The 23427-nt window shown below is 49.7% G+C and overlaps 2 protein-coding genes across 3 annotated transcripts; one reads left to right on the plus strand and one right to left on the minus strand.

The window, feature by feature from the left end:
- Positions 1-5221: 5221 nt before the first annotated feature.
- Positions 5222-11069, plus strand: CIB3 (calcium and integrin binding family member 3). 2 transcript variants are annotated; one of them, XM_036847796.1, is made up of 6 exons: positions 5222-5272; positions 5489-5523; positions 7462-7573; positions 8548-8695; positions 9522-9717; positions 10943-11069. In XM_036847796.1, the coding sequence occupies exons 1-6, from the start codon at positions 5222-5224 to the stop codon at positions 10962-10964; spliced, it is 564 nt and encodes a 187-aa protein (XP_036703691.1). In that variant the 3' UTR covers positions 10965-11069. The 2 variants fall into 2 exon arrangements, with proteins under 2 accessions (XP_036703691.1, XP_036703693.1); XM_036847798.1 differs by lacking the exons at positions 5489-5523; positions 7462-7573 and having other exon boundaries at positions 10943-10964.
- A 1632-nt stretch (positions 11070-12701) lies between these two features.
- Positions 12702-21277, minus strand: HSH2D (hematopoietic SH2 domain containing). The gene is made up of 6 exons (XM_036847795.1): positions 21211-21277; positions 19183-19330; positions 17345-17434; positions 16174-16339; positions 15569-15703; positions 12702-13382 (listed from the first exon to the last, which is right to left on the minus strand). The coding sequence occupies exons 2-6, from the start codon at positions 19305-19307 to the stop codon at positions 12825-12827; spliced, it is 1074 nt and encodes a 357-aa protein (XP_036703690.1). The 5' UTR covers positions 19308-19330; positions 21211-21277; the 3' UTR covers positions 12702-12824.
- Positions 21278-23427: the final 2150 nt, after the last annotated feature.

Here is a 23427-nt window from a genome sequence, read left to right on the forward strand (position 1 = left end):
GAAGGGCAAATGAGGTGTTTCCTGTTTTGGGCTATTATGAATAAAATAGCCATTTTAGGTTTTTGTGTGAATATAAGTTTTCATTTCTCTGGGGGTTGCCCATGAGTGCAAGTGCTGGGTCGTATGGTAGTTGCATGTATTTTATTTTATTTTATTGTGGTAAGAACGCTTAACTTGAGATCTACCCTCTTAACAAAGTGTATACTACATTATTGTTGGCTAGAGATACAATGTTGTCCAGCAGATCTCTGGAGCTTATTCATCTTGCATGATTGAAACATTATGCCTATTGATTAGTATGTCTCATTTCCTCCTCCCCCAAGTCCCTGCCAACCATTTCTACTCTCTGCTTCCAAGAATTTATTTTAGATATCTCATATAAGTGGAATCATGCAGTGTTTGTCTTTCTGTGACCGGTTTATTTCACTTAGCAAACATCCTCAAAGTTCAACCATGTTGTCACATATTGCAGAATTTCCTTCTTTTTACAGGTTGAATAATATTGCATTGTTTATATATATACCACATCTTTATCCATTCATTCATTGATGGACTTTTAGGCTGTTTCCACATTGTGGGTATTGTGAACAGTGCTACAATGAACATAAGAATGCTAACATCTCTTCAAGGTCCTGATTTACATTCTTTTAGATGTATACCCAGAAGTGGGATTGCTGGATCATATGGTAGTTCTATTTTTAATTTTTGAGGAAACTCCATACTGTTTTCCACAGAGGCTGCACAATTTTGCATTCCCACCCACAGTGTGCAAGGGTTCCAATTTCTCCACATCCTTGCCAACACTTGTTTTTTGTGTTTTTTTGTTTGTTTTGTTTTGTTTTTGTTTTTTGATAGTAGCCATCCTGACAGATGTGAAGTGATATCTCATTGTGGTTTTGATTTGCATTTCCCTGATGATTAGTGACATGCAGTATTGTTATTATGATTCTGAGTTCTATAGCCTATATTATTATTGTTTTTTATTTTTGTTTTTTGTTTTTGGCTGTGTTGGGTCTTCTTTGCTGCACGTGGGCTTTCTCTAGTTGTGGAGAGTGGGGGCTACTTTTCTTGTGGTGCATGGGTTTCTCATGGCAATGGCTTCTCTTGTTGTGGAGCATGGGCTCTAGGCACACAGTCTTCAGTAGTTGCAGCACACAGGCTCAGTAGTTGTGGCTCGCAGACTCTAGAGCGCAGGCTCAGTAGTTGTGGCGCACAGGCTTTGTTGCTCCGTGGCATGTGGGATCTTCCCAGGCCAGGGATCGAACCCATGTCCCCTGCATTGGCAGGCGGATTCTTAACCACTGTGCCACCAGGGAAGTCCTATAGCCTATATTATAAGGGGATTTAAAAAGACCTCCTTGTTCCCCATTGCCTCATGGTTGAAGTCCAGGATATACTATAAGGTATTGTTGCGTATAGTTTATCATAATAAAGCTGAAATTGATCTATGCCAAGATAAAATTTATTTATTTATACCATGAAAAATGATTTCTTGGAAATGCAAAAAAGAAAAAAATTCCATCATTGGAGCTGGTGTATCAGAGAAGCAGTCTCTAATGGCAGACATGAGCAGAAGCTTAATTAACAGTTATTAATTAACTTAATCGTAGTTAGTGCTTGCTGAGCCCCTACGTACAGCACTGGCTGGCTTGCTCTCTCTCAACTGTGTGATGCTTGCTCCAGCCTCAGGGCCTTTGCACTTGCTGTTCCCACTGCCAAGGACTCTCTTCCCACTCAGCTTACTTCCCACTCACTTCCTTCCAGTCACTACTCATATGTCACCCCAACAGAGGTGCCTTCCCTTCCTAATCTACATAGCTCACCCTCATCTCTCTCTATCTCTGCCCTGTTTTATTTTTCTTCTTAGAACTTAGCCCTCCTGACTAATTATGTGTTTATGTGGTTGCTTGCTCACTGGAATGTGAGATCCATGAGATCAGGAACTCATTTTTTTCACGAATGTATTACCAGGACCTAGGACAGTGCCTGTCACACAGTACATGTTCAATCATTAATTGAACATTAATTAATTGGGGGGGAGTTACATAACCAAATCACAAAGTGTTTGATGGGGTCAGGCATAGGAATTTGGACTTCAATCCTGAGGCAATGGGGAGCAAGGAGGTCTTTAAAAATTAGTTTTGTTATTGTCTTCATTTAAAAAATGTATTGACAGGCAATAAAATTCACCCTTTTTGTGTACAGTACTATGAGTTCTCACAAATGAATACAGCCATGTCACCAACACTACAACCAAGATATAGAACCATTCCATCACCCCCCAAATTCCCTTGTTCCCGCTCCTGCCCCCCAGCCCCTGGCAACCATTAATATATTTTCTGTTCCTATAGTCTTGTCTTTTTGAGAATGTCACATAAGTGGAATCATCTAGTGGATGTCTTCTTGACTCACTTGAAGGAAGTGAGGCTTCTTTCACTAAGCGTAATGCATTTGAGATTCATTCACACTGTGCATATCGATAGTTCATTCTTTTTTATGGCTAAGTAGTATTCTATTGTATGGACAAACCACAGTTTGTTTATCCATTCCCCAGGTGAAGGACATTTGTGCTGTTTCCCGTTTTTGAAGGTTATGAATAAGGCTGCTATAAAAATTTATGTACAAAAAATTTTTTTAAAGCTGAAATATAATTCACATACCATAACAGTCACCCTTTAAAGTGCACAATTCAGTCACATTGAGTACATTCACAATGTTGTGTAACCTTCACCACTATTCAGTTCCAGAACATTTTCCTCACCTCAAAAAGAAACCCCATACCCATTAGAAGTCACTCCCCATTCTCACTCCCTCAGCCTCTGGCAACCATGTATCTATTTTCTGTCTCTGTGGTTTTGCCTGTTCTGGACAGCTCATATAAATGGGATCATACAACATGTGACCTTTTGTGTCTGGCTTCTTTCACTCAGTATAATGGTTTTGAGGTTCATCCACGTCATAGCATGAATCAGTGCATCATTCCTTGTTATGACTGGATAATATTCCGTTGTATGGATAGACCGCAATTTCTTTATCCATTCACCCATTGATGGCCATTTGGGTTGTTTCTACTTTTCTTTCACGTACAAGTTTTTATGTGGACATATATTTTCAATTCTCTTCACCTAGGAGTAAAAATTCCTGGGTCATAAGGTAGCTATAAGTTTAAATTTTTAAAGAACTGCCAGACTGTTTCCCAAAGCGGCTGCATCATTTTACATTCCCACCAGCAGTGTCTGATGTTTCCAATATCTCCACATCCTGGCTAACACTGTTATTGTCTGTCTTTTTTAGTATAGCCATCCTAGTGGGTGTGAAGTGGTATCTCACTGTAGTTTTGATTTCCATTTACCTAATTACTAGTGATGTCGAGCATCTTTTCACATACTTACTGGACATTTGTATATCTTTTTTGGAGAGATGTCTATTCAAATCCTTTACCCATTTTGTTTTGTTTTAGTAGACTTTGATTTTAGAGAAGTTTTAGGTTCACAGCAAAATTGAGAAGAAGATATTCAGAGTTTTCCCTTACATCTCCTGCCCCACTAATGCACAGCCTCCCCAGATATCAACATCCCCCACCAGAGTGGCACATTTGTCACAGGTGGTGAACCTACATTGACCCATCATCAGCCAGAGTCCATAGTTTAATTAGAACTTGCTCTTCATGTTGTACATTCTATGGGTTTGGACAAATGTGTAACGATGCAGAGCCATCGTTATAGTATCATACAGAGTAGTTTCACTGCCCTAAAAATCCTCTGTGTTTCACCTATTCATCCCTCCCTCCCCCCAACATTTGCCCATTTTTTTCTTGGGTTATTTGTCTTTTTGTTGTAAACTTCTAATAGTTCTTTATATAGCTTGGACACTAGTCCCTTACCAGTTATATGATTTGCAAATATTGTCTCTATTTCATGGGCACATACAGGTTTTTGTGTGCACATAGGTTTTCATTTCCCCTGGACAAATACCCAGGAGTGGGATTGCTGAGTCATGTGTAAGTGTATGTTTAACTTTATAAAAAACTGCCAACCCATTTTCCATAGTGGCTGTACCATTTTGCATCACACCCGCAATGTATAAGAGTTCCAGTTGCTCCACATCTTTGTCAACACTTGGTATTGTCAGGTTTTTTTTCCCCAAAAAAATCATCTTCAGGGGGGTCTTTAAAGCTTGATCATAGTCATATTTTACAAGATGGCTTCACACGCTGGGGCAAAGTATGGAAGTTGAGGCAGGGGCCAGAGGAGTCTTGTGGGAGGAACTGCAATGGTCCAGGCCAGGGAGAGCGGGGATGAAGGAAGGGGAAGACTCAAGAGTGATTCAGGGGGCCTGGGGTGTGGGGCTGGAACCGGCTGAGCAGGAGAGGAAAGTGGAAGGAGGCCAGATCCAGAGTGAGAAGGGCAGGGAGTGCCAGGCTGGGAACTTTCAACTCCCAGATTTTCTGCCCAAGAGGATTCTGAGTCTTAATAAGGTTGGGAGCTGCTACATTGTATTTACCCCTTGAGGATGCATGGGGCACATTAACATATTAAAGCCTCTGACAAGTCCTGCAATAAAGAACTCTGGCGTTATTTAACCCAAACGTAGACATTGGATTGCTTTCCTTAAGCCATAACATCATCCTCACCATCACCTCCAATGCAGACCTCATCTAGCTTGTTTACCATTATGTGCCTAGAACTTGCTTGTATCCAGTGGTCAAATACTTTTTGGGGGGTTGTATTAATGATCTCATTAGATCTTCAGAACAACTCTATGAGGTAGGTCCTAATATAATTTCCATCTTACAAACAAGGCTCAGAGAGGCCAGATGACTTGCCGAAGGCCACACAACTAGTGGGTAAGGAGCTGGAATTTGACCTGGGATGTGCTGGCAGCCTCTCCACCACCCTGCCCATCTCTCAAAGGTGCCCCATACCCCCGGTCTCACCTGGTGGTGGCAGGTGTGCTCTCCCCACTGAGGGCTACCCTGTGACCTCCCAAAGCCCTTCTCCTTGCTCTGGTGGCCGTGGACATACTCAGGCTGTTGCCCAGAGAGCTCGGCTGTAACTTGAGTCTCACTCAGGCTGGGGGTGATGAGGAGGGTGGGCAGGTGACAACCAGGGCAGGGAGATTTGCCCAGACACTGGTACGCAGCAGCCTGCCGACCGGTGTGGCCCCGAGGAGTTTGGGGGCTTTGGGAGCTTGTTCCAGAGTCCTGGCAGTGGTCTTCACCATGGGCAACAAGCAAACAGTCTTTACTCATGAGCAGCTGGAAGCATATCAGGTAGGGGTGATGGGCCGGGCCCTCGGTGGGTTTGGCAGCCTTGGTTTCCTGGCCCAAGAAATGGGGACAGCATCCCTTCGCCCTGGGTGTGCAGTCAGCAAGCGTTCTGGGGCGGTTCTGTGTGTGGCTTCGGGCAGCGATGGGCGTGGGCTTGTGGGAGAGGAAGGAGGCCCCCCCCAGGCAGGGTCTGGGTCAAGCCAACATCTCTCTCCGCAGGACTGCACCTTCTTCACGAGGAAGGAAATCATGAGGTCAGTCGAGGGAGGAGGGAGGAAGAGCTGGAAACTTTCTATACGTTGCTTGATTTGCAATTTGACCACACTCGATGCTTCATAAGGGTTAAAGCACTAATGGGGGCATTGCGTGCATGGTCGGTGGATGCATGCAGAGATGGGAAGGCTGAGAAGTCACATCTGGTCCTGTTGTCATGTCTCTAGGCTGACAAGCTTGGGCTTTCTCCCAACGGTGGCGGGGAGCCATAGAGAGTGTGTGAGCATGGGAGATGCAGGTCAGCATGTTAGAAAGATCCCCCTGAGGCCAGTGTGAAGAGGCTGCGAGGCCAGGGGCAGAGTCTAGAGCCAGTTCTGGGCTGTGGGGTTGACATCAATGTTAGAGAGTGAGAAGGTGGCCCCAGGCTGCTGCAGGTCCCTGGTGTGAGCGAGACAGGCATAGATGGGTATTCTACATCATCACTCATCCCATGGAGCTGTTATCCAGAGGCCCCAAACCATGAACTTGGAGCTGTGAAACCGAAGCTGGCTGGGGTTTGGCTGCAGAGTGATCGGGGCCAAGGCCCCAACTGTGTGGGCACAGGACATCCATTATTGATGGACACACCTTTCACCAGTGAGCCCCATTGTCTGGGTGAGGACAGCTTGCAAGGTCACCCTGGTCATCACGATTGGATTACTGATGGGGAAACTGAGGCTCAGACAGGGGAGGTTGACCCCAGGCCCCTGGGTAGATGGGTAGAGCCCCAAGGAGTTCAAGACTAACATTTTGTCTGCCTCAAGCTTCTCGCTTGTCAGACAGACCTACTGAGGGGAAAGGGGGTCGAGGGGAAGAGGGACTTACTCAAGGCCATACAGAAGCCCAAAACCAAACCCAAACCCAGGCTATTCTCTGAAGGAAGCCAGGACTGAAGTTCCAGATACCTCCTCCTCGAGTTCCTAGCCATCATGTGACCGAGGGGCTCCTGTCCCCCTCAGAGACAGTCCCTAGCAACTTGGGGACCTCTGACTCATCAAGGATGGTCTCTACAAGGCTACTGCTCAGCATGTTTCAATGATGGTATGGTGTCACCAGGTGAGGGCATTAGGGTGGAGAGCTGGCTCTACCATCTAGGTAGTGTGTACAGCATTTGGTGTTTTGCAAAATGTCTTTCATTTACCCTTTTGAAAAACCTGAATATTAGATTTTTGTGTTTGCTCTGCCCCATTGAGAGAACCCTGCCCCCCATTATGAAGGCAGAGAAGGAAAGTGTGAGGATGTGGGCCTTTAGAGGCCTTGCCAACGATGTGATAATGTCCAGAGATACATAGATTGGCTCAGATTCTCTGAACGTTAAGTGTGAATGCTATTTCTCTCCTAGCATGGAGCAATGCTGTTTAATTTTTTGTTCATTCATCTGCTTACTTCTTATTGCCTTTCTCTCTGAGGAGACCCAAGGGCAGTGACAGTGTCTGTTTTGTTCACCGTCCGTCTCTGTGCCTGGCACATAGTAGGTACTCCCGTAAATACTTGTTGAATGAATGAATGAAAATTTATCACAGTGCCTGGCACACTGTAGGCACTCAATAAATACTTGTTGAAAGAGGGAGTGAATGAATGACCTTGCCTTAAACACTCTCCCTTTGTCAACCCCATCTGCTTGGTAAGCTCCTACTCATGCTTCAAAGCCCGGCATCAATGCCCCCTTCTCCAGGAAGAATTTCCTCCTCCCTGGCTTGCTTCCCGCACTCTAGTTTTCCCTAGCTCTGGAGTCCTCTCTTTACCTTGGCCTTGTCCCCAGGGTGATAGAGGCACCTGTGTCTGGCTTTGTGTGTATGAGGCTTGGGCCCAGGGCTAATGGCTCTTGGGGACCCAGCATCTTTCAGTGTAGAGTAAGCAGCTGCAAGAGTGAGAGAGTAGGGACAAGGCCACACACACTCATCTCCCAGACCTTCTCGTTGTTTCTGTCCCCACACCAGGCTCTTCTATCGCTACCAAGACCTTGCCCCCCAGCTTGTCCCTCTCGACTATACCAGCTACCCTCATGTGAAGGTTCCCTACGAGCTCATTGGCAGCATGCCTGAGCTGAAGGTATGCCTGGGCCATGGGGCAGGCAGGGAAAAAATAGTAGGGATGTCCCTCGCTGCACTCCTATGAGGTGAGTACTGTGATTATTTCCATTTTACATATGAAGAAACTGAATTTCAGAGAGGTTAAGACACTTGTTCATAATCACACAGCTAGGATATGACATAGACAGGATTTAAACCCTGAGTTGTTGGGAAGATGAGATGAGATAATGCAGGTAAAGGGCTCTGTACAGGGCCTGTGACATGGCAAGTACTCAGGGAACATTAGTTTTTCTTTTCATAGTAGGAGCTATTAAATGTGGGTTCTTCTCAGCTGGATGTTTGACCCATAGTTTGTGACTCTGGAGGGGACTTGTGGGGTGAGGGACTGTGAATAGAGATTATTTTATCACAGGGGACAGAATGGGTTGGATCACATGAACAAAAAATGCAGGGAGAGGCCTAGCATCACATACAGCTGGAACCAGGGTCTCTGAGGATATGCTTGGGAATCTCCCTCCATCTTTCAGCTTCTCCCAGGAAGAGGCTTCAGTCTCAGGCAGCCTGTTCTCTTGAGGTAGTGAAGGGAAACACCAGCTGCCTCAGATTTCCTCCGATAAGCTCTGCAACAAGCAGAAATAAGGTTCCTCCACCACAACTTTTCAGCAACTCTCCCAGGGCAGCCTCTGATTGGCAAGTTTGAGTCATATGCTCATCCCAGAGGCAATCACGGTTGCCAGGTGAATGGAAATCCCTGACTGGCCTCACCCGGGTCATGTGACTGCCTCTGAAGCTGGAAATGGGGTTAACGACACCCAGACTACTGGGGTGGAGGTTGGAGTTGCCTGAAGTCCTCTCCAGGGATCATGGGAGGAAGAGAGTCTTGGTGAGGGGTACTTGGAGGTTCCCAGGAAGGTGGATGTTGAGAGTGAAACCATGCGGAGCCCTCCCCCCAAGGTCCTGGTCAGGGATTGGCTCCCTGCTTCCTGTCTCTAGGACAACCCTTTCCGTCAGAGGATCGCCCAGGTCTTCTCCGAGGATGGAGATGGCCACATGACCTTGGACAACTTCTTGGACATGTTTTCTGTGATGAGTGAAATGGCTCCCCGCGACCTCAAAGCCTACTACGCTTTTAAAATTTATGGTGTGTGCAGGGCCCTGGGGTGGGGAAGTGGGTATGAGACCGGGTCGGGCCAGGGGCTGCCCTGCCATCACAAATGTCTCCCCAAGGGCTCTGAGGCCCTGCGTGGCCCTGTCCTTCACCTCACCCTGGTACCTCCCCACCCCATCCGTTTACTGACTCCATTCCAGCCACAATGGCCTGGCTCTTTCCCCAACACACCAAACTCTTTCTGCCTCTAGGTCTTTGCCTCTGTTGTGCCCTTGTCTAGAATACCTTTCCCCTGGCTCCTTCTTACCTTGAAATTTTGGTGAAAAGTAACCCCTGCCCCCGAGTTACTCTCCATGCCACAGCCTATTTCTCTCCTTGCATGGAGCAATGCTGCTTAATTTCTTGTTCATTCATCTGTTCACTCCTTACTGACTTTCTCTCTGAGGAGACACAAGGGCAGTGACAGTGTCTTTTTGGTTCACCATCTGTCTCTGTGCCTGGCACATAGTAGGTACTCAGTAAATACTTGCTGAATGAATGAATGAATGAAAATTTATCACAGTGCCTGGCACACAGTAGGCACTCAATAAATACTTGTTGAAAGAGGGAATGAATAACAATTATCACACGCCTGACACATAGTAGGTGCTCAATAAATACTTGAGTGAATGAATGACCTCCCAGGAGTTCCAGGCCCAATTCCAAAGCAGGATCCAGCTATTACCCTAGGGTCTTGGGTTCCCTCCAGTGGCTCAGTTTCCTCCTCTGTAAGACAGGGACAAGATGTGCCCATGACTGGCCCAGCCTGCCTGCCCCTGTGTCCCCTCACCACCACATCCCCACCTGTTCTGCTGTGCAGACTTTAACAACGATGACTACATCTGCGTGTGGGACCTGGAGCAGACGGTGACCCAGCTAACGCGGGGAGAGCTGAGCGCTGAGGAGGTGAGCCTGGTGTGTGAGAAGGTGCTGGATGAGGCCGATGGGGACCACGACGGGCGACTGTCCCTGGAAGACTTCCAGAACATGATCCTGCGGGCACCGGACTTCCTCAGGTGACATTCCTCTCCACCCTGCACAATCCGTTCCCATGTATGAGAGAGGTTCTTATGGAATGGGTTCATAGACTCCCTTTGTGAAAATCCCCCTGTTCATTCATTTGTGACCTTGGGGAATTTTCCCGACCTCCCTAGCCTCAGTCCCTGTGTCTTTAAAATGGGGATAATTAGAGACCCTGTGAATACTTCCTCTGGGTGGACACAGCTCTTTGGGTGAGTGGAATATGGTTGGACTTCAGCCCTCAGTTGCTTGAACATTTTGTAGTGAACAGACTGTACAATAGCACTTGGCAGCCCTGGGGAGAATCAGTGCTCCCACTGTAGGGCGGATAGCATGGGTTAAATGAGTTAATACAGGGGGTAGCCCACCACCTGGTTTTGTACCTCCCGTGAGCTAAGAATGGTTTTTACATTTTTAAATGGTTGGGGGAGAAAATAAAAGAATAATCATACTCCATGACACATGAAAGCCATATGAAATTCAAATTTCCGTGTCCATTGCTAGTTTTATTGGCACACAGCCATGCCTGTTTGTGTACGTAGTGTCTACGGCTACTTTTGAGCTACATGGTGGCACTGAGTCATTGTGAGAAGTTGAAAATATCAACTATTTGGCCCTTTGCAGAGAAAAGTTGAGTGACCTCTGAGCTAGTATATGGAAAGAATTTAGAGCAGTGCCTGGAATACAGTAGGTGCTCAATAACTGTGCTTTATGGTTGCTGTTGTGGCTGTTATCATTGGTGATATCCTTTCATGACCAGAGGGCCTCCTTCCTCTACCCTGGATAAGCAAGGCTGGTCTCCTGCCACAGAGACATGAATAATGACACCAGGATGAATCCCTTGCTACTAACTGAGCACCTACTGTATGCCCCACGCTGTACATTTGCCTCTTTTTAGCCCTTATTACAGCACAGTGAAGGAGGGACAGCTATTATCCCCATTTTACAGGGGAGTAAACTGAGGCCCAGAGAGGAGTAGCCACGCACTTAAGAGTCTGGGGCAGAGCCAGGATGTAAACTCTGATCCAAAGTGATGTGCTCTCAACCCCTGTGGGGGCAGGAGGGCCACGGCCTGGGGTTTATTGAAGGGGTCCATCTCCCCCCCACCCCGCACCGTAGCTCCTTGCATGCCTCGGGGACTCCCAGTGGGAGTGCTGGGGAGAAGGACGAAGGAAGGGTACCCTCTGCCTGCTGACAGACTCCTTTTCTCTTTGCACCCAGCACCTTCCACATCCGCATCTGAGGGTACCGCGGAGGAGGAGCCGGGCCAGAGGAAGGCAGGGCGACCCCTCATCTCACTGTAGAATCTGGTCTCCCTGGGCTCCAGGAATAAACACACATCACTGAGTCACAGCTGCTCCGAAAACATGTTTCCCAACTTAAGCCTGGCAGACAAGAGGGAGGCGGCCAAGGATCTAACCTCTGTCCTCACCATGTGATCCTGGGTGTGGCTGCACCCTTTCTGGGCCACAATCTTCCCATTTGTACAAGGAAAGGGGTGACTTCTGGATGTCTCTCCACTGAGAGGGCTGGAAGTGCCTCACTGCGGGTCTCCGTGGGCAGAGGCGAGGTGTGGAGATCAGGCCCGTGCTGTCCCAGCTCAGGGCCTCCCAAGGCCCAACCCTACCCTCGACTGCTCAAGTCGCCTTTTTCCCCCTCCATCCCTGAATTCCTCAAGGGAACTAAAGCTTCACCTCCGCATTGATTCATTAGAACCGCCAGAGGAGGCCTCTGGAGAGGGTGTGGTGGCAGGAATGTCATTCACTGAGGCTGGCACAGTGCTTTACAGTTCATGAAACACCTGCCCTTCTTTCATCACATTGGCTGCCTGTGACATCCCAGCAGGGTTGGCTGAGGAGAACTCGCACTTCATTCAGAGGCAACGGGGTGACTTGCCCAAGGCCACCCCTGAAGTCATCTGCAGAGGTGGACTTGAACCCAGGCCCACTTCACTCCAGATCCCAGACCTCTACATCTTGCAGATTTGGGAAACCCCATACCCAGCCCACCTATGGTCAGCCTGGGGGCCCATTCCATGTCCCCAGTCAATCCAAGGAGTGGTCATTCCTGTAACAGAGACCAGGCCACCAGGGACCCTCCCAGACACCTCCACTGTGTATCATTTCTAAGGTGCCCACTCCCAACCTAACCCCCATTTATTAAGCACCTACTGTGCTTTGAATTCTGCTGGTTCATCCTGAGAAAGAGGGACTGCTCTTCTCCCCGTTTTCCAGATGAGGAAACAGGCCCAGAGATGCCTAGTGACTCACCAAAGGTCACACAGCCCCACAACCCAAGATTCCCTCCAGAGCCCATCCCCATCCACAGCCCTAGGCTGCCTCTCCCTTTTTAAAGGAAAGGGCCTCTTATGCTTCTCCTAAAGCTGCCATTGATGTCAGGAGTGCTTACTGTGTGCCAAGCCCTCCACAAGTTTCATCTCCTCCATTTGCACAAGAACCCTGAGAGGAAGGCATGAACAGCCCTGTTACAGACAAGGATGTACTCTATGAGTTGTGCCTAGGTTACGTGGGGAAAGGGCTCAGACTGACCTGGCTTTGAATCCTGGTGCTGACACCCCAGCCATGTGACCTTGGCCACACCTCTTCTCCTCTCTGAACCTGGCTCTTCTTTATTTTTTTTAGTTTTAATTTAATTTAATCGTTTTGGCCGCGTCGCGCAGCTTGTGGGATCTTAGTACCCCGATGAGGGATCGAACCCAGGCCCTTGACAATGAGAGCACGGAGCCCTAACCACTGGACCGCCAGGGAAATTCCTGTCTCTTCTTTAAAATGTGCAGAATGAGCCTACCTGATGGGCCTGCTCAGAGGCATAAAAGAAATAATGAACATGGAGGGTCTGGTGTGAGGCCAGGCACAGAGTAGGTGTCCTAGACACCACTGCTGTAACATTATTATTATTATTATTACTATTACTAATTATTATTAAAATGACCAGGTCACCCTACTGGCAATCGCAGGACCAGGCCCAAGCAATGTCTTTATTACATTCTTCAGGTCCCTGAGGGCTAGTGGGTCATGGCAGAGAGCAAAAGGTCCAGGTGTGAACGGCCCCCGGCAGAGAGGGTCCCAGAGCCGGGGCGCACCTAGCAGTACCCGGGGGCGAAGGGTGGCGGTGAGCGGTACTCTTCAGGGAGACAGTCCTGTGGTTCTTTCAAGCCCCTTGGCTCCGGTTTGGACGCCTGTGAGGACAGGGCCCTCATGACTGCCTGGTGCCAGTCCCTGACCCTCGAGGTTGTCTCGCTCCAGCTGGTCGACCTTGAGGCTTTCCTGGAGGGCTCATCTCTGTTTCTTGGAGCTTGGGGCTGTGAGGGGCTTGTGGCCACAAAGGGGTCTATGTAGACGTTATTTTTCCAGGCTGAGTCTCCTGCTTCAGCTCCAGAGCCATGGGTCACCACCAACGGCCTGGGGTCCCAGAGTGATGAGGAGCTCGCAGCCACCAGCTGGGATTTCAGCTGCCGCTGGACCTTCTTGCCCATCTCGGGGAGCATCTTGAGATTCCTCCAGATTTTCTGGCGGGCCTCCTCAAGAGGAGCTTTCGGGGAAGCTTCCTCCGAAGTAGCTTCCTCCGTGGACGCCCCGTCCGGCTCTGCTAACGGCTTCCTTTCTTTTCGCCGATGGAGCAGGACCGGGTCTGTGAAGGTCTGAAACTGGGATCGGGTGAGACCTGGGGCCACCCCGCCTACCACAGCTCTGAATCTGCCCCAGAAATTGGGATCTGGGCTCCACCCAGACATCCTGGGGCCAAGAAAGTCCCAATGAAAACCCCCAAACCTGATCCCACACCCCACCCTTCCTGTCTCAGTAAAGGGCTTCACTGTCTCCCTCAGTGGTTGGCAAACTTTTTCTGTAAGGGGTCAGAGAGGAAATGTTTTCAGCTTTGCAGGTCAGTCTATGTTTCATTACTCACCTCTGCTGTTGTAGGGCCAAAGCAGCCAGAGATCATACGTCAGTGAGCGAGCGTGCCTGTGTCCCTATAATACTTTATGGACACGGAAATGTGGGTTTCATCTGATTTTCAAGGGTCATGAAATACTATTTTTCTTTTGATTTCTTTCAGCCATTCAAAAACATAAAAGTCATGCTTAGCTCACGGGCCATACAGAAGGAGGCAGTGGGCCAGATGTGGCCCTTGGGCAGTAGTTTGCCAACCCCTGATCTACCAGGTTGTTCAGGCCCCAAACTTGGGTGTCATTTGTGGCAGATGCTGTCAATGCCCCATCCACATCCCTTTGTCCTGAGCATTTTGGTGCCCCCAGCTCCACTCCCAATACGCCAGCAGTGGGGACTCTGCCTTGGGGACTTCTTTGGCCACTTTGCAGACCAGAGGTGCCAGAGAATTAAAACCTCCCAGAGACAGCGCTTGACTAATGACTGATGGAAGGGAGGATCAGTACCACAGCTCCTTGCCCCTAAGGTGGGGTAACTGAAGTGCGTGTTCCACAGGGTCCACAGGGGTAACCTGCTCACTACAGCACCCTCCTTTGGTGGCCCTCTCTCTCCTGACCCACTTTCCTGCTCCCCTCATGGCACCTCCTGGGATCACTTCCCAAATAATGGATGACCGGGGGACTCAAACCATGACAATGACCCTCTTCCCCTCACCCTCCGCCTCCAAGCCATCAGCAAGATCCACCCTTAGGGCTCCCTTTCTAGTTTCTCCCACGTGGATACTGTCCCTGCCTCCTTCCCGCCCCCAGACAGCCCCTTCTGCAGCCGGCAGCCACAGGGAACACCATCAGTCCCACCATGCTCAAGCTCTCTCATGGCTCCCCAGCACACCTGGAACAGATCCCAGCTCCTCACCCTGGCCCCAAGACCCTGCATGACTGATCCCTGCCGACTCTGGCCCCTCACCTCCCAACAATCTCCCTTTTGCTCACTCCACTCTGTCCACACATTGGCTTTTGTTGTTCTCCTGTTTTTCACGCTGAGCCTCAGGACATTTGCATGTGCTGTTTCCTCTGTCTGGAATGCCCTTCCTGCATCTCTGTGTGTGGTTGGCTCCTCCTCATCCTGAATGTCCCAGCTCTATGCCACCTACTCCAGGAAGCCTTCCCTGACTGTTCCCCCACCCTCACCTGCAAACCCACTGATGTGCCAGGTCCTCTCTGAGGGACAGGAGAAGCAGTGGTGAACAAGCCAGATTCCCAGGCCTCCCAAAGCTCACAGTCTGATGGGAGAGGCAGGCAGGAAACATGAAAACTCATAAATAAACAAGACTTTTCAAATCTTACAGACTGCTCTGCTGCAAATAAACAGGATGATGTGATGGAGAAGGCAGAGGGGCTACTTTAGGTCTGGAGACTGGGGAGAGAGATACTTGAAGAAGAAGTGGTGAAAGAAGCCAGGCATGGGAAATCTGGGGGCAGAGCACACAGCACATGCAAAGGCCCTGAGGTTAGCTTGATGTGTCAGAGCAGCAGAAGGGTTGGCAGAGGGGCTGAAGTTGGGCTGGTGATGGGTAGCGGGACCTGAGATCACAGTTGGGATTTTAATCTCAGTGCCTTGGGAAATCACTGAAAAGTTTTTTGTTTGTTTGTTTGTTTGGTTTTTTGGGGTTTTTTTTTTTTTGCCACACCCCACGTGGCATGTGGGATCCTTGTTCCCTGACCAGGGATCAAACCCGCGCCCCGTGCATTGGAAGTACAGAGTCTTGACCACTGGACTGCCAGGGAAGTCTCCCTGAAAAGTTTTAAGCTTGGAGCTACGGGATCTAATCTTCATTCTAGAAAGTCTCCTCTGGCAGCTGTTGGCCACCTCTGCTCCTGCATCCCCCTGCCCCACCTCCCACCTTCCAGATTGAAGGTGCCAGTTTTCTGTCACATACCTCCTCAAGTGGGGCCATGGGACAAGAGGAGGGATTCTGATGTTTGCTGAGGCCAAGAGCAGAGCTGGCGGCTTCCTCAGCCAATGCGTTGGAGAAAAGGAAGAGATCCTTATAATCCGCATTTGCTGGATCCTTCTGCGGGGCAGAGGGGACATGCAGCTTAGTCCCAAGGAGGGTACAGGGATGGGGCTGTGGTCCCAGATGCTGGAAATGGGGGCTCAGAGGTTGCCCCATCCACAAACCTTGTAAGGAAGAATGCCCCTCCCACAGCCCCTTCTGAGGGCCTAGGCCATGCCCATCAATCCTTATTAGGAGATATGCCCCTCCCACAGCAGCTTGTGAGGGCTGGGCCCCACCCACTGAGTCTTATAAGGAAATATGCTATTCCTGTAGATCAGCCAAGGTTATACCTGGCACATGAATTCCTGTAAAAAAATCAGCCTGCGGGCCAGGGAACAAGGACCAGGAGGGGCGGGGCCACAAGGGAAACGGGGACCACAAGAATGACAGACTCACAAGAGGCTGAGGAGGCTGAGGGAGCAAAAGAGTCTGGGGAGCTTGGCCCTTGGGAGGGCGCTATGGCCCTTGGGGGTCCCAACCCTCACCTGCTGGCTGGGCTGCGTCAGCAGATCCCCGTGTGGCCGCAACGGCTGCTGCTGATGGAAGGTGACCAAGGCATGTAGAGAGGCATGGGCTCTCTCTTCCCCAGGGATAATGAAGCTCCCATCGTCCAAAAGTTTCACCATGAAGTGGCGGCAGCAGTTCTGAGCTCTGCGGAGACACTGCCATCGCTTTCCCCATCATTCTGTCCCCACCCCCCCCAGCCCTTGACCTGGCAGCATCATGGCTACAACCCAACTGCCTAGATTCCCTTGTAGGCTCCTCCACTCACCAGCCATGTGACACTTGGCAGGTGACTGCGCTGTGCCTCAGTTTCCCCCTTTATAACATGGGGCTACTAAGGCTGACCTCAGGACTTCTTGTGAAGATGGAACAAGCTACTGCAGGTAAAAGCTTAGCTCTGTGCCTGGCAAGGGGTAAATGATCAATAGAAATGACAACAATGAAAACTGGTACAGGTACCCAATAAATGCTCCATTATTAATGAACGGATGCATTTATTAATGGCCCACTACATGCTTATTACGTCTCATTTAATCCTCCCATCATGACTCTGAATTAATTTTAGCATTCTTATGTTAGAGATGAGGACTTTGAGGGAGGCACAGAAAGGGTGAGTAACTTGTCCAAGATCACACAGCGTCTTAAGTGGCAGAGCCAAGCCTTGGACTGTGTGACTAAAGGCCTAAGCTTTTCCCTCTATGGGTAACTCTGTAATAGGTCCATTAAAAAAATTTCTTTGGCCTGGAATCCTTTTGACAAGTAGTTTGTGCTGCCGAATCCTCTAACTGAGATGCTGGATCAGGCATTGAGAACTTAAGGAGCTGGGCTGCCCTGGTTTCCCTTAACATGTCCCCCTGGGTGAAGTCAGGGAGTTGACATTTAAATGGTGGGGGAGAGGGGTAGTAAGGGGAAATGCAGCTGCCACTCTTGGGTCCCCAGCAGTTCCTGTTCTCAAACACACAGTCTCAGTTACCGCCAGGCCCAAGTCTGCTGGTTACAGCCAGACCTGCAGCTGCCTACTCTTCAGTTAGATCTGGCCAGACCCTCGCACTGGTTGCTCACTGAGAAGTTGTTGTATGAAGCACCACTTGCTCCTCCAAGGAAGCCCCAGAGCCCTCCTGTCTCTGCCCTGGTCCCTAGCCCAGGCCTTACTTGTAAGAGAGCGTGTAGCCCACGTGGCTGTGACTGACCCTGATGAGGAAGGATCCCAGTGGCTGTGACTCCAGCAAGTTCTCGGCATCCCTGGAAGGGCAAATACAGGAGAGAGATGGCTGAGCATACTGGCCAGACATCCGGTATACCCGTCATCCCAGTACTGGTGCCCCCTGAGCCAGAGAGGCCTGTACTTTTCTGTTTTCTAAGTGAACAAACAGCCTAAAAGTCCTTCTTTTCTTGGTTATTTCAGACCTTGGGATATTCAGGGACAGGGGTGTTCTCCCAGAGGTGGCAGGAAGCCTCTGATGACCTTGACCATCTCTCAGAGCCCCTGCTTGCCTTCCCAATGCCTGGAAGGCACCCCCCAGAGGCACCTTTGGGTAGATCAAGGTGTCACAGGTAATAAAGCAGGAGCTGCTCTTAGATGCATTTGATTTTAAAATCCAGCACTGCTTTTCATTAGCTGTGTGACCCCTGGTGAGGGTCAGTCCCTTTCTGACCTTCAGCTTCCTTAAGGCGAAAGTAAACTCTTACTCTCAGGGCCCCACTTGAGGACAGATGACGTGCGTGCAGCGTGAGTGTGGGAACTGCCAGCTGGTAAGAACACACAAAGATGTTCACTACAGTAACTCCCCTACATACGAACCTTCAAGATGCGAACTTTCAAAGATGCGAACGTATTATAAACCTCTTACAGTACAGTACTGTTGGGTTGGCCAATAGTACTGTTTGGGTTGGCCAAAAAGTTCGTTCAGGTTTTCCATAACATCTTATGGAAAAACCCGAACGTACTTTTTGGCCAACCCAGTATATAGCCAATTGTGTTAGCTGGGTACCTAGGCTAACTGTGTTGGACTTACGAACAAATTGGACTTCTGAACACGCTATCAGAATGGAACTCACTCGTATGTAGGGGACTTAGTGTATTATTGTTACTATTATCCCGGGTTCACAAAGAGTAATGTGGCCTTCTAGGAGACAGAATGGGGATTTTGGGCCCGAGCTGTCTAATACAAAGGCCACTGGCCACGTGTGGTTGCTGAGCCCTTGAAATGTGACTGGTGGGAATCGAGATGTGCTTTTAGCATATAATACGTGCTGGATTTTGAGGACTTAGTGCCGATTACATGTTGAAATGAGAATATCTTGGATATACTGGGTTAAATAAAAAATATGATAAAAATTAATTCCACCTGTTTCTTTTCACTTCTTTTAACAAAGCTACTAAAAAGATTTAAAATTGCAATGTGTGGCTCACATTGTATTTCTTTTGGTGCACCCCAGGACTCAGACACCATGCCCAGTTCCTCCTCTCTGTGGCTTTCACAGTTTCTTCAACTTCCTGCATGCAGAATATGGCAATAAATGTTCTTCTAGCCATTTATTTAGAGCCAGCCCCTAGGGGTGACTAGGTGGATTTGTTCATGTCCTCAGAGCTCAGTCTGATGTAGGAAGTGCATGTTGGGACTGAGAGCAGCTGTTTGGGGCACTGTGTTAAGAAAGATTCTGAGGCTGCATTCTGCCATCATTGACTGGTGAGGTTGCATCCCCACCTGGGTGAGGTGGGGGACGGGGGCCTGTCAGGTCCCTGGCAGTACTGGTCTGGTGGCCACTTGTATAGAGAAAGCTGAGAACCCGTAGCTTGCTCAAGGTCACGTAGTGAGTCCCTGGAGGAGGCAGGATTCAAGTCTGGGACTCCAGAGCTCTTTTCACCCACCCTCTTAACACACTTAGCTGAGCTAAGCCCAGAATTCTGCAGTAAAAACCTGCCTAGAGTCAGGGCAGACAAGGGAAGAGGGTGAAGGGCAAGGTGGAAGGTGTGGGTGTGTCCTTACTCTCTCGAGATGGCACCATGGAACCACTCAGGGACCCCTCCACAGGTCAGCTGGTCCACCTGAGTCTGCACGAACCAGTCCAGTCTTGGAGGCAGTGGTGGGGGCAGCTTTCTGGCCTCTGTCATGGCTTCCAGGGGTGAGGGGTGACCTGGGAATGGGAGGGAGGAAAGAGAGTCAAGCCTGGTCCACCTCGCACCTTTGCTCTATTCATGCAGCTCATGGTGTTTCCTCCTTTAAGAAGTCCTCCAGGCTGGACAGAGCAACAGGATTGAAGTTGGCTTGAGTTTCGTGAGCACCTACTATGTGCTGGCACTTTATGCACATTCATTCATCGACTTGTCCCAAAACACCCCCCCCCACCAAGGATTTTTCCTTTTCCTTTTATTCTTATTATGTCATTACTACAAGTATTAGAAAGTCCCTTTTAAAAATATATTTAAGAACTGAGTTTATTTAAATATTAAGTAAATATCACTGTCCTGGGAGGGACGTGGAGATGGCAAAATGATAAGTGAATGAATGAAACAGCAGGTACACAGTGGGTGCCATAAAAGGTTGCCATGGTTTCATTAAACACTACAGAGATGTGGCCCCAAACAGTTTCTTCTGCCACCATCGTCACCACAAGTGGTGGCTACAGATGGCACACCTATAACTTGTCAGGTGCATGGTTAATTCACACTCATTCTCAGCAGTTTTAAGCTCAGGTACCACAGGACTTTGTGAGCCAAGACAGAGAAAACAGAGCTGGAAAACAGAAAGAAAACAGTAGCAATTTGCAAAACAGTATTAAGTCAGTGAAAAACCAGCAAAAGGGTTGTGCCCTGCTGGGTTGTCCACACATGACCCCTCACTTTTACCCTTAATTCTGTCCCCAAACTGCAGCTCGCCCCTTCTCCTCCCACCCACTGGTCTAACTTTTCAATATCTCAGAAGGTTTTTGTTAGCAAGCTGTTTCCACAGGGAGGGGATGCGTTTATCAACCCAGTCAATACTGACTTTCTCCTGCCAGAAGACAGACACCAAGCACACCCTCTGGGGAAGGACCCAAAGGAATTCTGCAGCAAGTGGAATTAAATAGATCCATTAAGAAATGTTAAATGAAGCAGGGTGACAAATCAGTTGAGCCTAATCAGAGGCAGACCACCTGGGTTCAAACCCCAGCTCCCTCACTTAGCTGCTATGTGACCTTGAGCAAGTCACTTAACCTCTCTGTGCCTGAATTTTCATCTGCAATTTGGGGCTAATGATGGTAATTACCTGAGAGGGTACAGTTGGCACAGCGGTAAGCACTGTATGTATATAATGAACATTCATGAAACCAGTAGTGACCTAGCATGAGGTAATGTTTACAAGCTTGTTCTTTTTTTCTACCTGGAAGAACTCTTACTTATCCTTCAAGAGTCAGCAAAAACATCCCTCCTCCAGGCAGCTTTCTTGCCTCTTCTCTAAGACAAAGCCCTGGGCATCCCTCTCTGTCCCTCACCTTCCCCACCATTCTGGTCTAGCCTTGCCTCATGGAGCTGGAGTGTCTCTGTCTGGCTCTGTCTCCCCCATATTAGGAGCTCTTGAGGATTGGGTCCAGGGCTAGGTTCTTTTGGATTTTTCTGGGTCTCCAGCATCACCTGGCACTGGGTGGGCACAGAGGAGGGTGCAGGGCTATTGGCTGATGAATGAAGTCATACTGTTTTAAACTTCTGACCCTGGCATTGAGGCCTCCCTCACCTCCTCATCCCCACATCCTTGCTCTACCCAAAACTGATCAAGCTGTCTCTCCTCTCCATGTCTTTGCCCATGCTGTGCCCCTGCCAGGAATGTTCTTTCCCTAATTCCAGCTCTATTTCCCAATGGTCACCTACCAGTGCCCCCAGAAAATTCCTCCTGCCTCTCTGGACCCCGCCAGCCCTGTCCCTCCTTCTGGCCCAGCCTGGTCCCCATGTGCTATCTTCTCAAGGGTGGAGATGAGGCTGAGGTTCTGGGGGCCCCGGTCTCACCCAGCATGGGGTGGGCACAGAAATAGGCACGTACCTGGGAGAACCCTGGCGGGGGCCCGAGGCCCTCACTCTGGCTGTGCCGTGGCACCTGCAGGAGCCTGGGTTTCTGTTCAGGGACTGCACGTCAGCGGGGTGGGGCGTTGCCCCAAGCGGTTCCTGTTTCCTTAAGTAGGTGAGCCCTGGGCGGGGACTAGGACACCCCGCCCCCCGCCCCGCCTCCCCGCCCCATCTGCAGTCTGACCGAGCTGCTGAGCTGCATGCAGGTGGATAGACACCCTTGCTCCATCCAGACCTCGACAAGCCTTTACTGAGCACCTATTGTGTGCCAGATCCTCAGGGAACAAAAGAGGTGACCCCAAGACAGGCATAGGTCCTGCCCTCCCAGCATCTAGAACCTGGTGAGAAACGAAGAGAAGTGAGAAATGATTAATGTCATTTTTTCAAAGTAGACAGCCTGTCAGGAAGGGGGAACTGGAGTTGCAAGAACCCCGCAGAGGGGGGCCTAACTGATCTGGAGGAAAGGGCTTGCTGGGGGGGCAGGTAGGAGTCAAGTTGATTGCCGGGTTGTTGCACAGAAAGAGTGCTCTAGGGGGAGGGAATGGCACGAGCAAAATCCCTGAGGCAGGATTGAGCCTGCACAGGCTGAGGCCTCACTGGGTGCCACGGGGCTACATTATGACTTGCTCTGTAAGAAAACAAACAAAAAAAAGAACACACCCATTTAAAATTATATTTTACAACCGCCTTGATATCAAGACCAACGTACCCTGGGCTGGATTTATTTTATATATTCATTATTATTGTATCCATTTTTTTCTCCTGATTTTTAAACACTAAAACATTTTGGGGGCCCCTACACACATTGTGGGCCCTGAGCATGGGAACCCCTGCCTAACAGATCAGCTCGCCCCAGACGCGTGCTGGCTGCCTCACCCGTCCCCGGCACACAGGCAAAACCACTTCCTCCTCCCTCTTCAGAGAGAAACGGCCCAGATCCTTGTGGCTGAGCTGGGGGCCTCCCTGCGGACCTATCACCCTGGTGCAGCTGGTCTAGATAGCCCCCCCATTGCAGGCTCAAGCTGGATGCCATCACCATCCCCTGCTCCTGGGGTTGTTGACGGGGGCTGGGGGTGGTGGTGCTGGCCTTGTCTGGAGCCTGTGGGTCAGTAAGGCTCAAACAGGAGACACATGGAACCTGGTTTCTCACTCACTCACTGTGCGGCTTTGGGTGAGTCACTCAAACTCTTCTGGGCCTCAGTTTCCTCATCTGTGAAGTGGGCACGAAGATAGCCCTCCTTAGTCACGTGACGACGATTAGGCAAGACAAACTTCAAGCGTGCAGCATGGGGCTCAGTTAAGAGCAATATTAGGACTCTTCCCTGTGACTTGAGCTGATGCCTTTGTGCCTGGCTGGGGTAGATGCAAGTTTGGCCTCCAGATCTCACAAGCTGGGCTGCCTTGGGCAACTCATTTCACCTCTCTGATCCTCCATGCCTTCCACGGCCCAATGGACCAGGTCCCAACCTCGAGGAGAGGAGCAATGCTTTGGGCAGGGGATCAGAATTGTCCAAGAGACCCTTGTCACTTAGAAAGTCTGGCCATCGGGGATCTCATTTACATAGAGTTCAGTCTCCAGAAACATGAGGTGTTTCAGTTCACCTCCAGCCCACACCCCTGAGGCCCCACCACAGAGGGCACCACCCTGATTACCCTGACCTGCCTGGGGGTGATGCGGTCTTTCCCAAACTAATGTCCTCCCCTGAGACTGTCACAACAGAATCATCCCCCATCTCTTGGTGGCCACAGTCTTTGAACATGGCCCTCAGAGGAACATTCCAGAAGGGGACCAGCAGGGAGATGGTGGGGCTGGGAGACTCCAAGGCCCCTGCCCCTCTGAAGTCAGCCCCTTACCCTTCCAAAGTCAGGTCTGGGCTTCTCACTGGAGGCCCCAGCTGGTGAGTGGGACATTCACTGGCCCCCATGTGGGGTGGCTCTCGGGGTAGGTGGCCACAGTGGTGTCTCAGCCCAGGGATATGCTGGGGCTGTCGATGTCAGGGGTGGGGAAGCCCTTAGGCTCTGTCAACTCTGGGCTTGACGCAATTTCACAGTTCTCTCGTTCTCCAATGCCTCCATTCTATTCATTCATTCCACAAAAACTGACTGAGCCCCAACTGTGGGCACCATGTTAGGTGCTGGGGATGAAGCAGAAGACAAAACAGGCCCTGTTCATGTCATGCTGGAGCTCACACTC

The sequence above is a fragment of the Balaenoptera musculus genome, chromosome 3 (assembly GCF_009873245.2).
Source record: "Balaenoptera musculus isolate JJ_BM4_2016_0621 chromosome 3, mBalMus1.pri.v3, whole genome shotgun sequence".
NCBI classification, from domain to species: domain Eukaryota; kingdom Metazoa; phylum Chordata; class Mammalia; order Artiodactyla; family Balaenopteridae; genus Balaenoptera; species Balaenoptera musculus.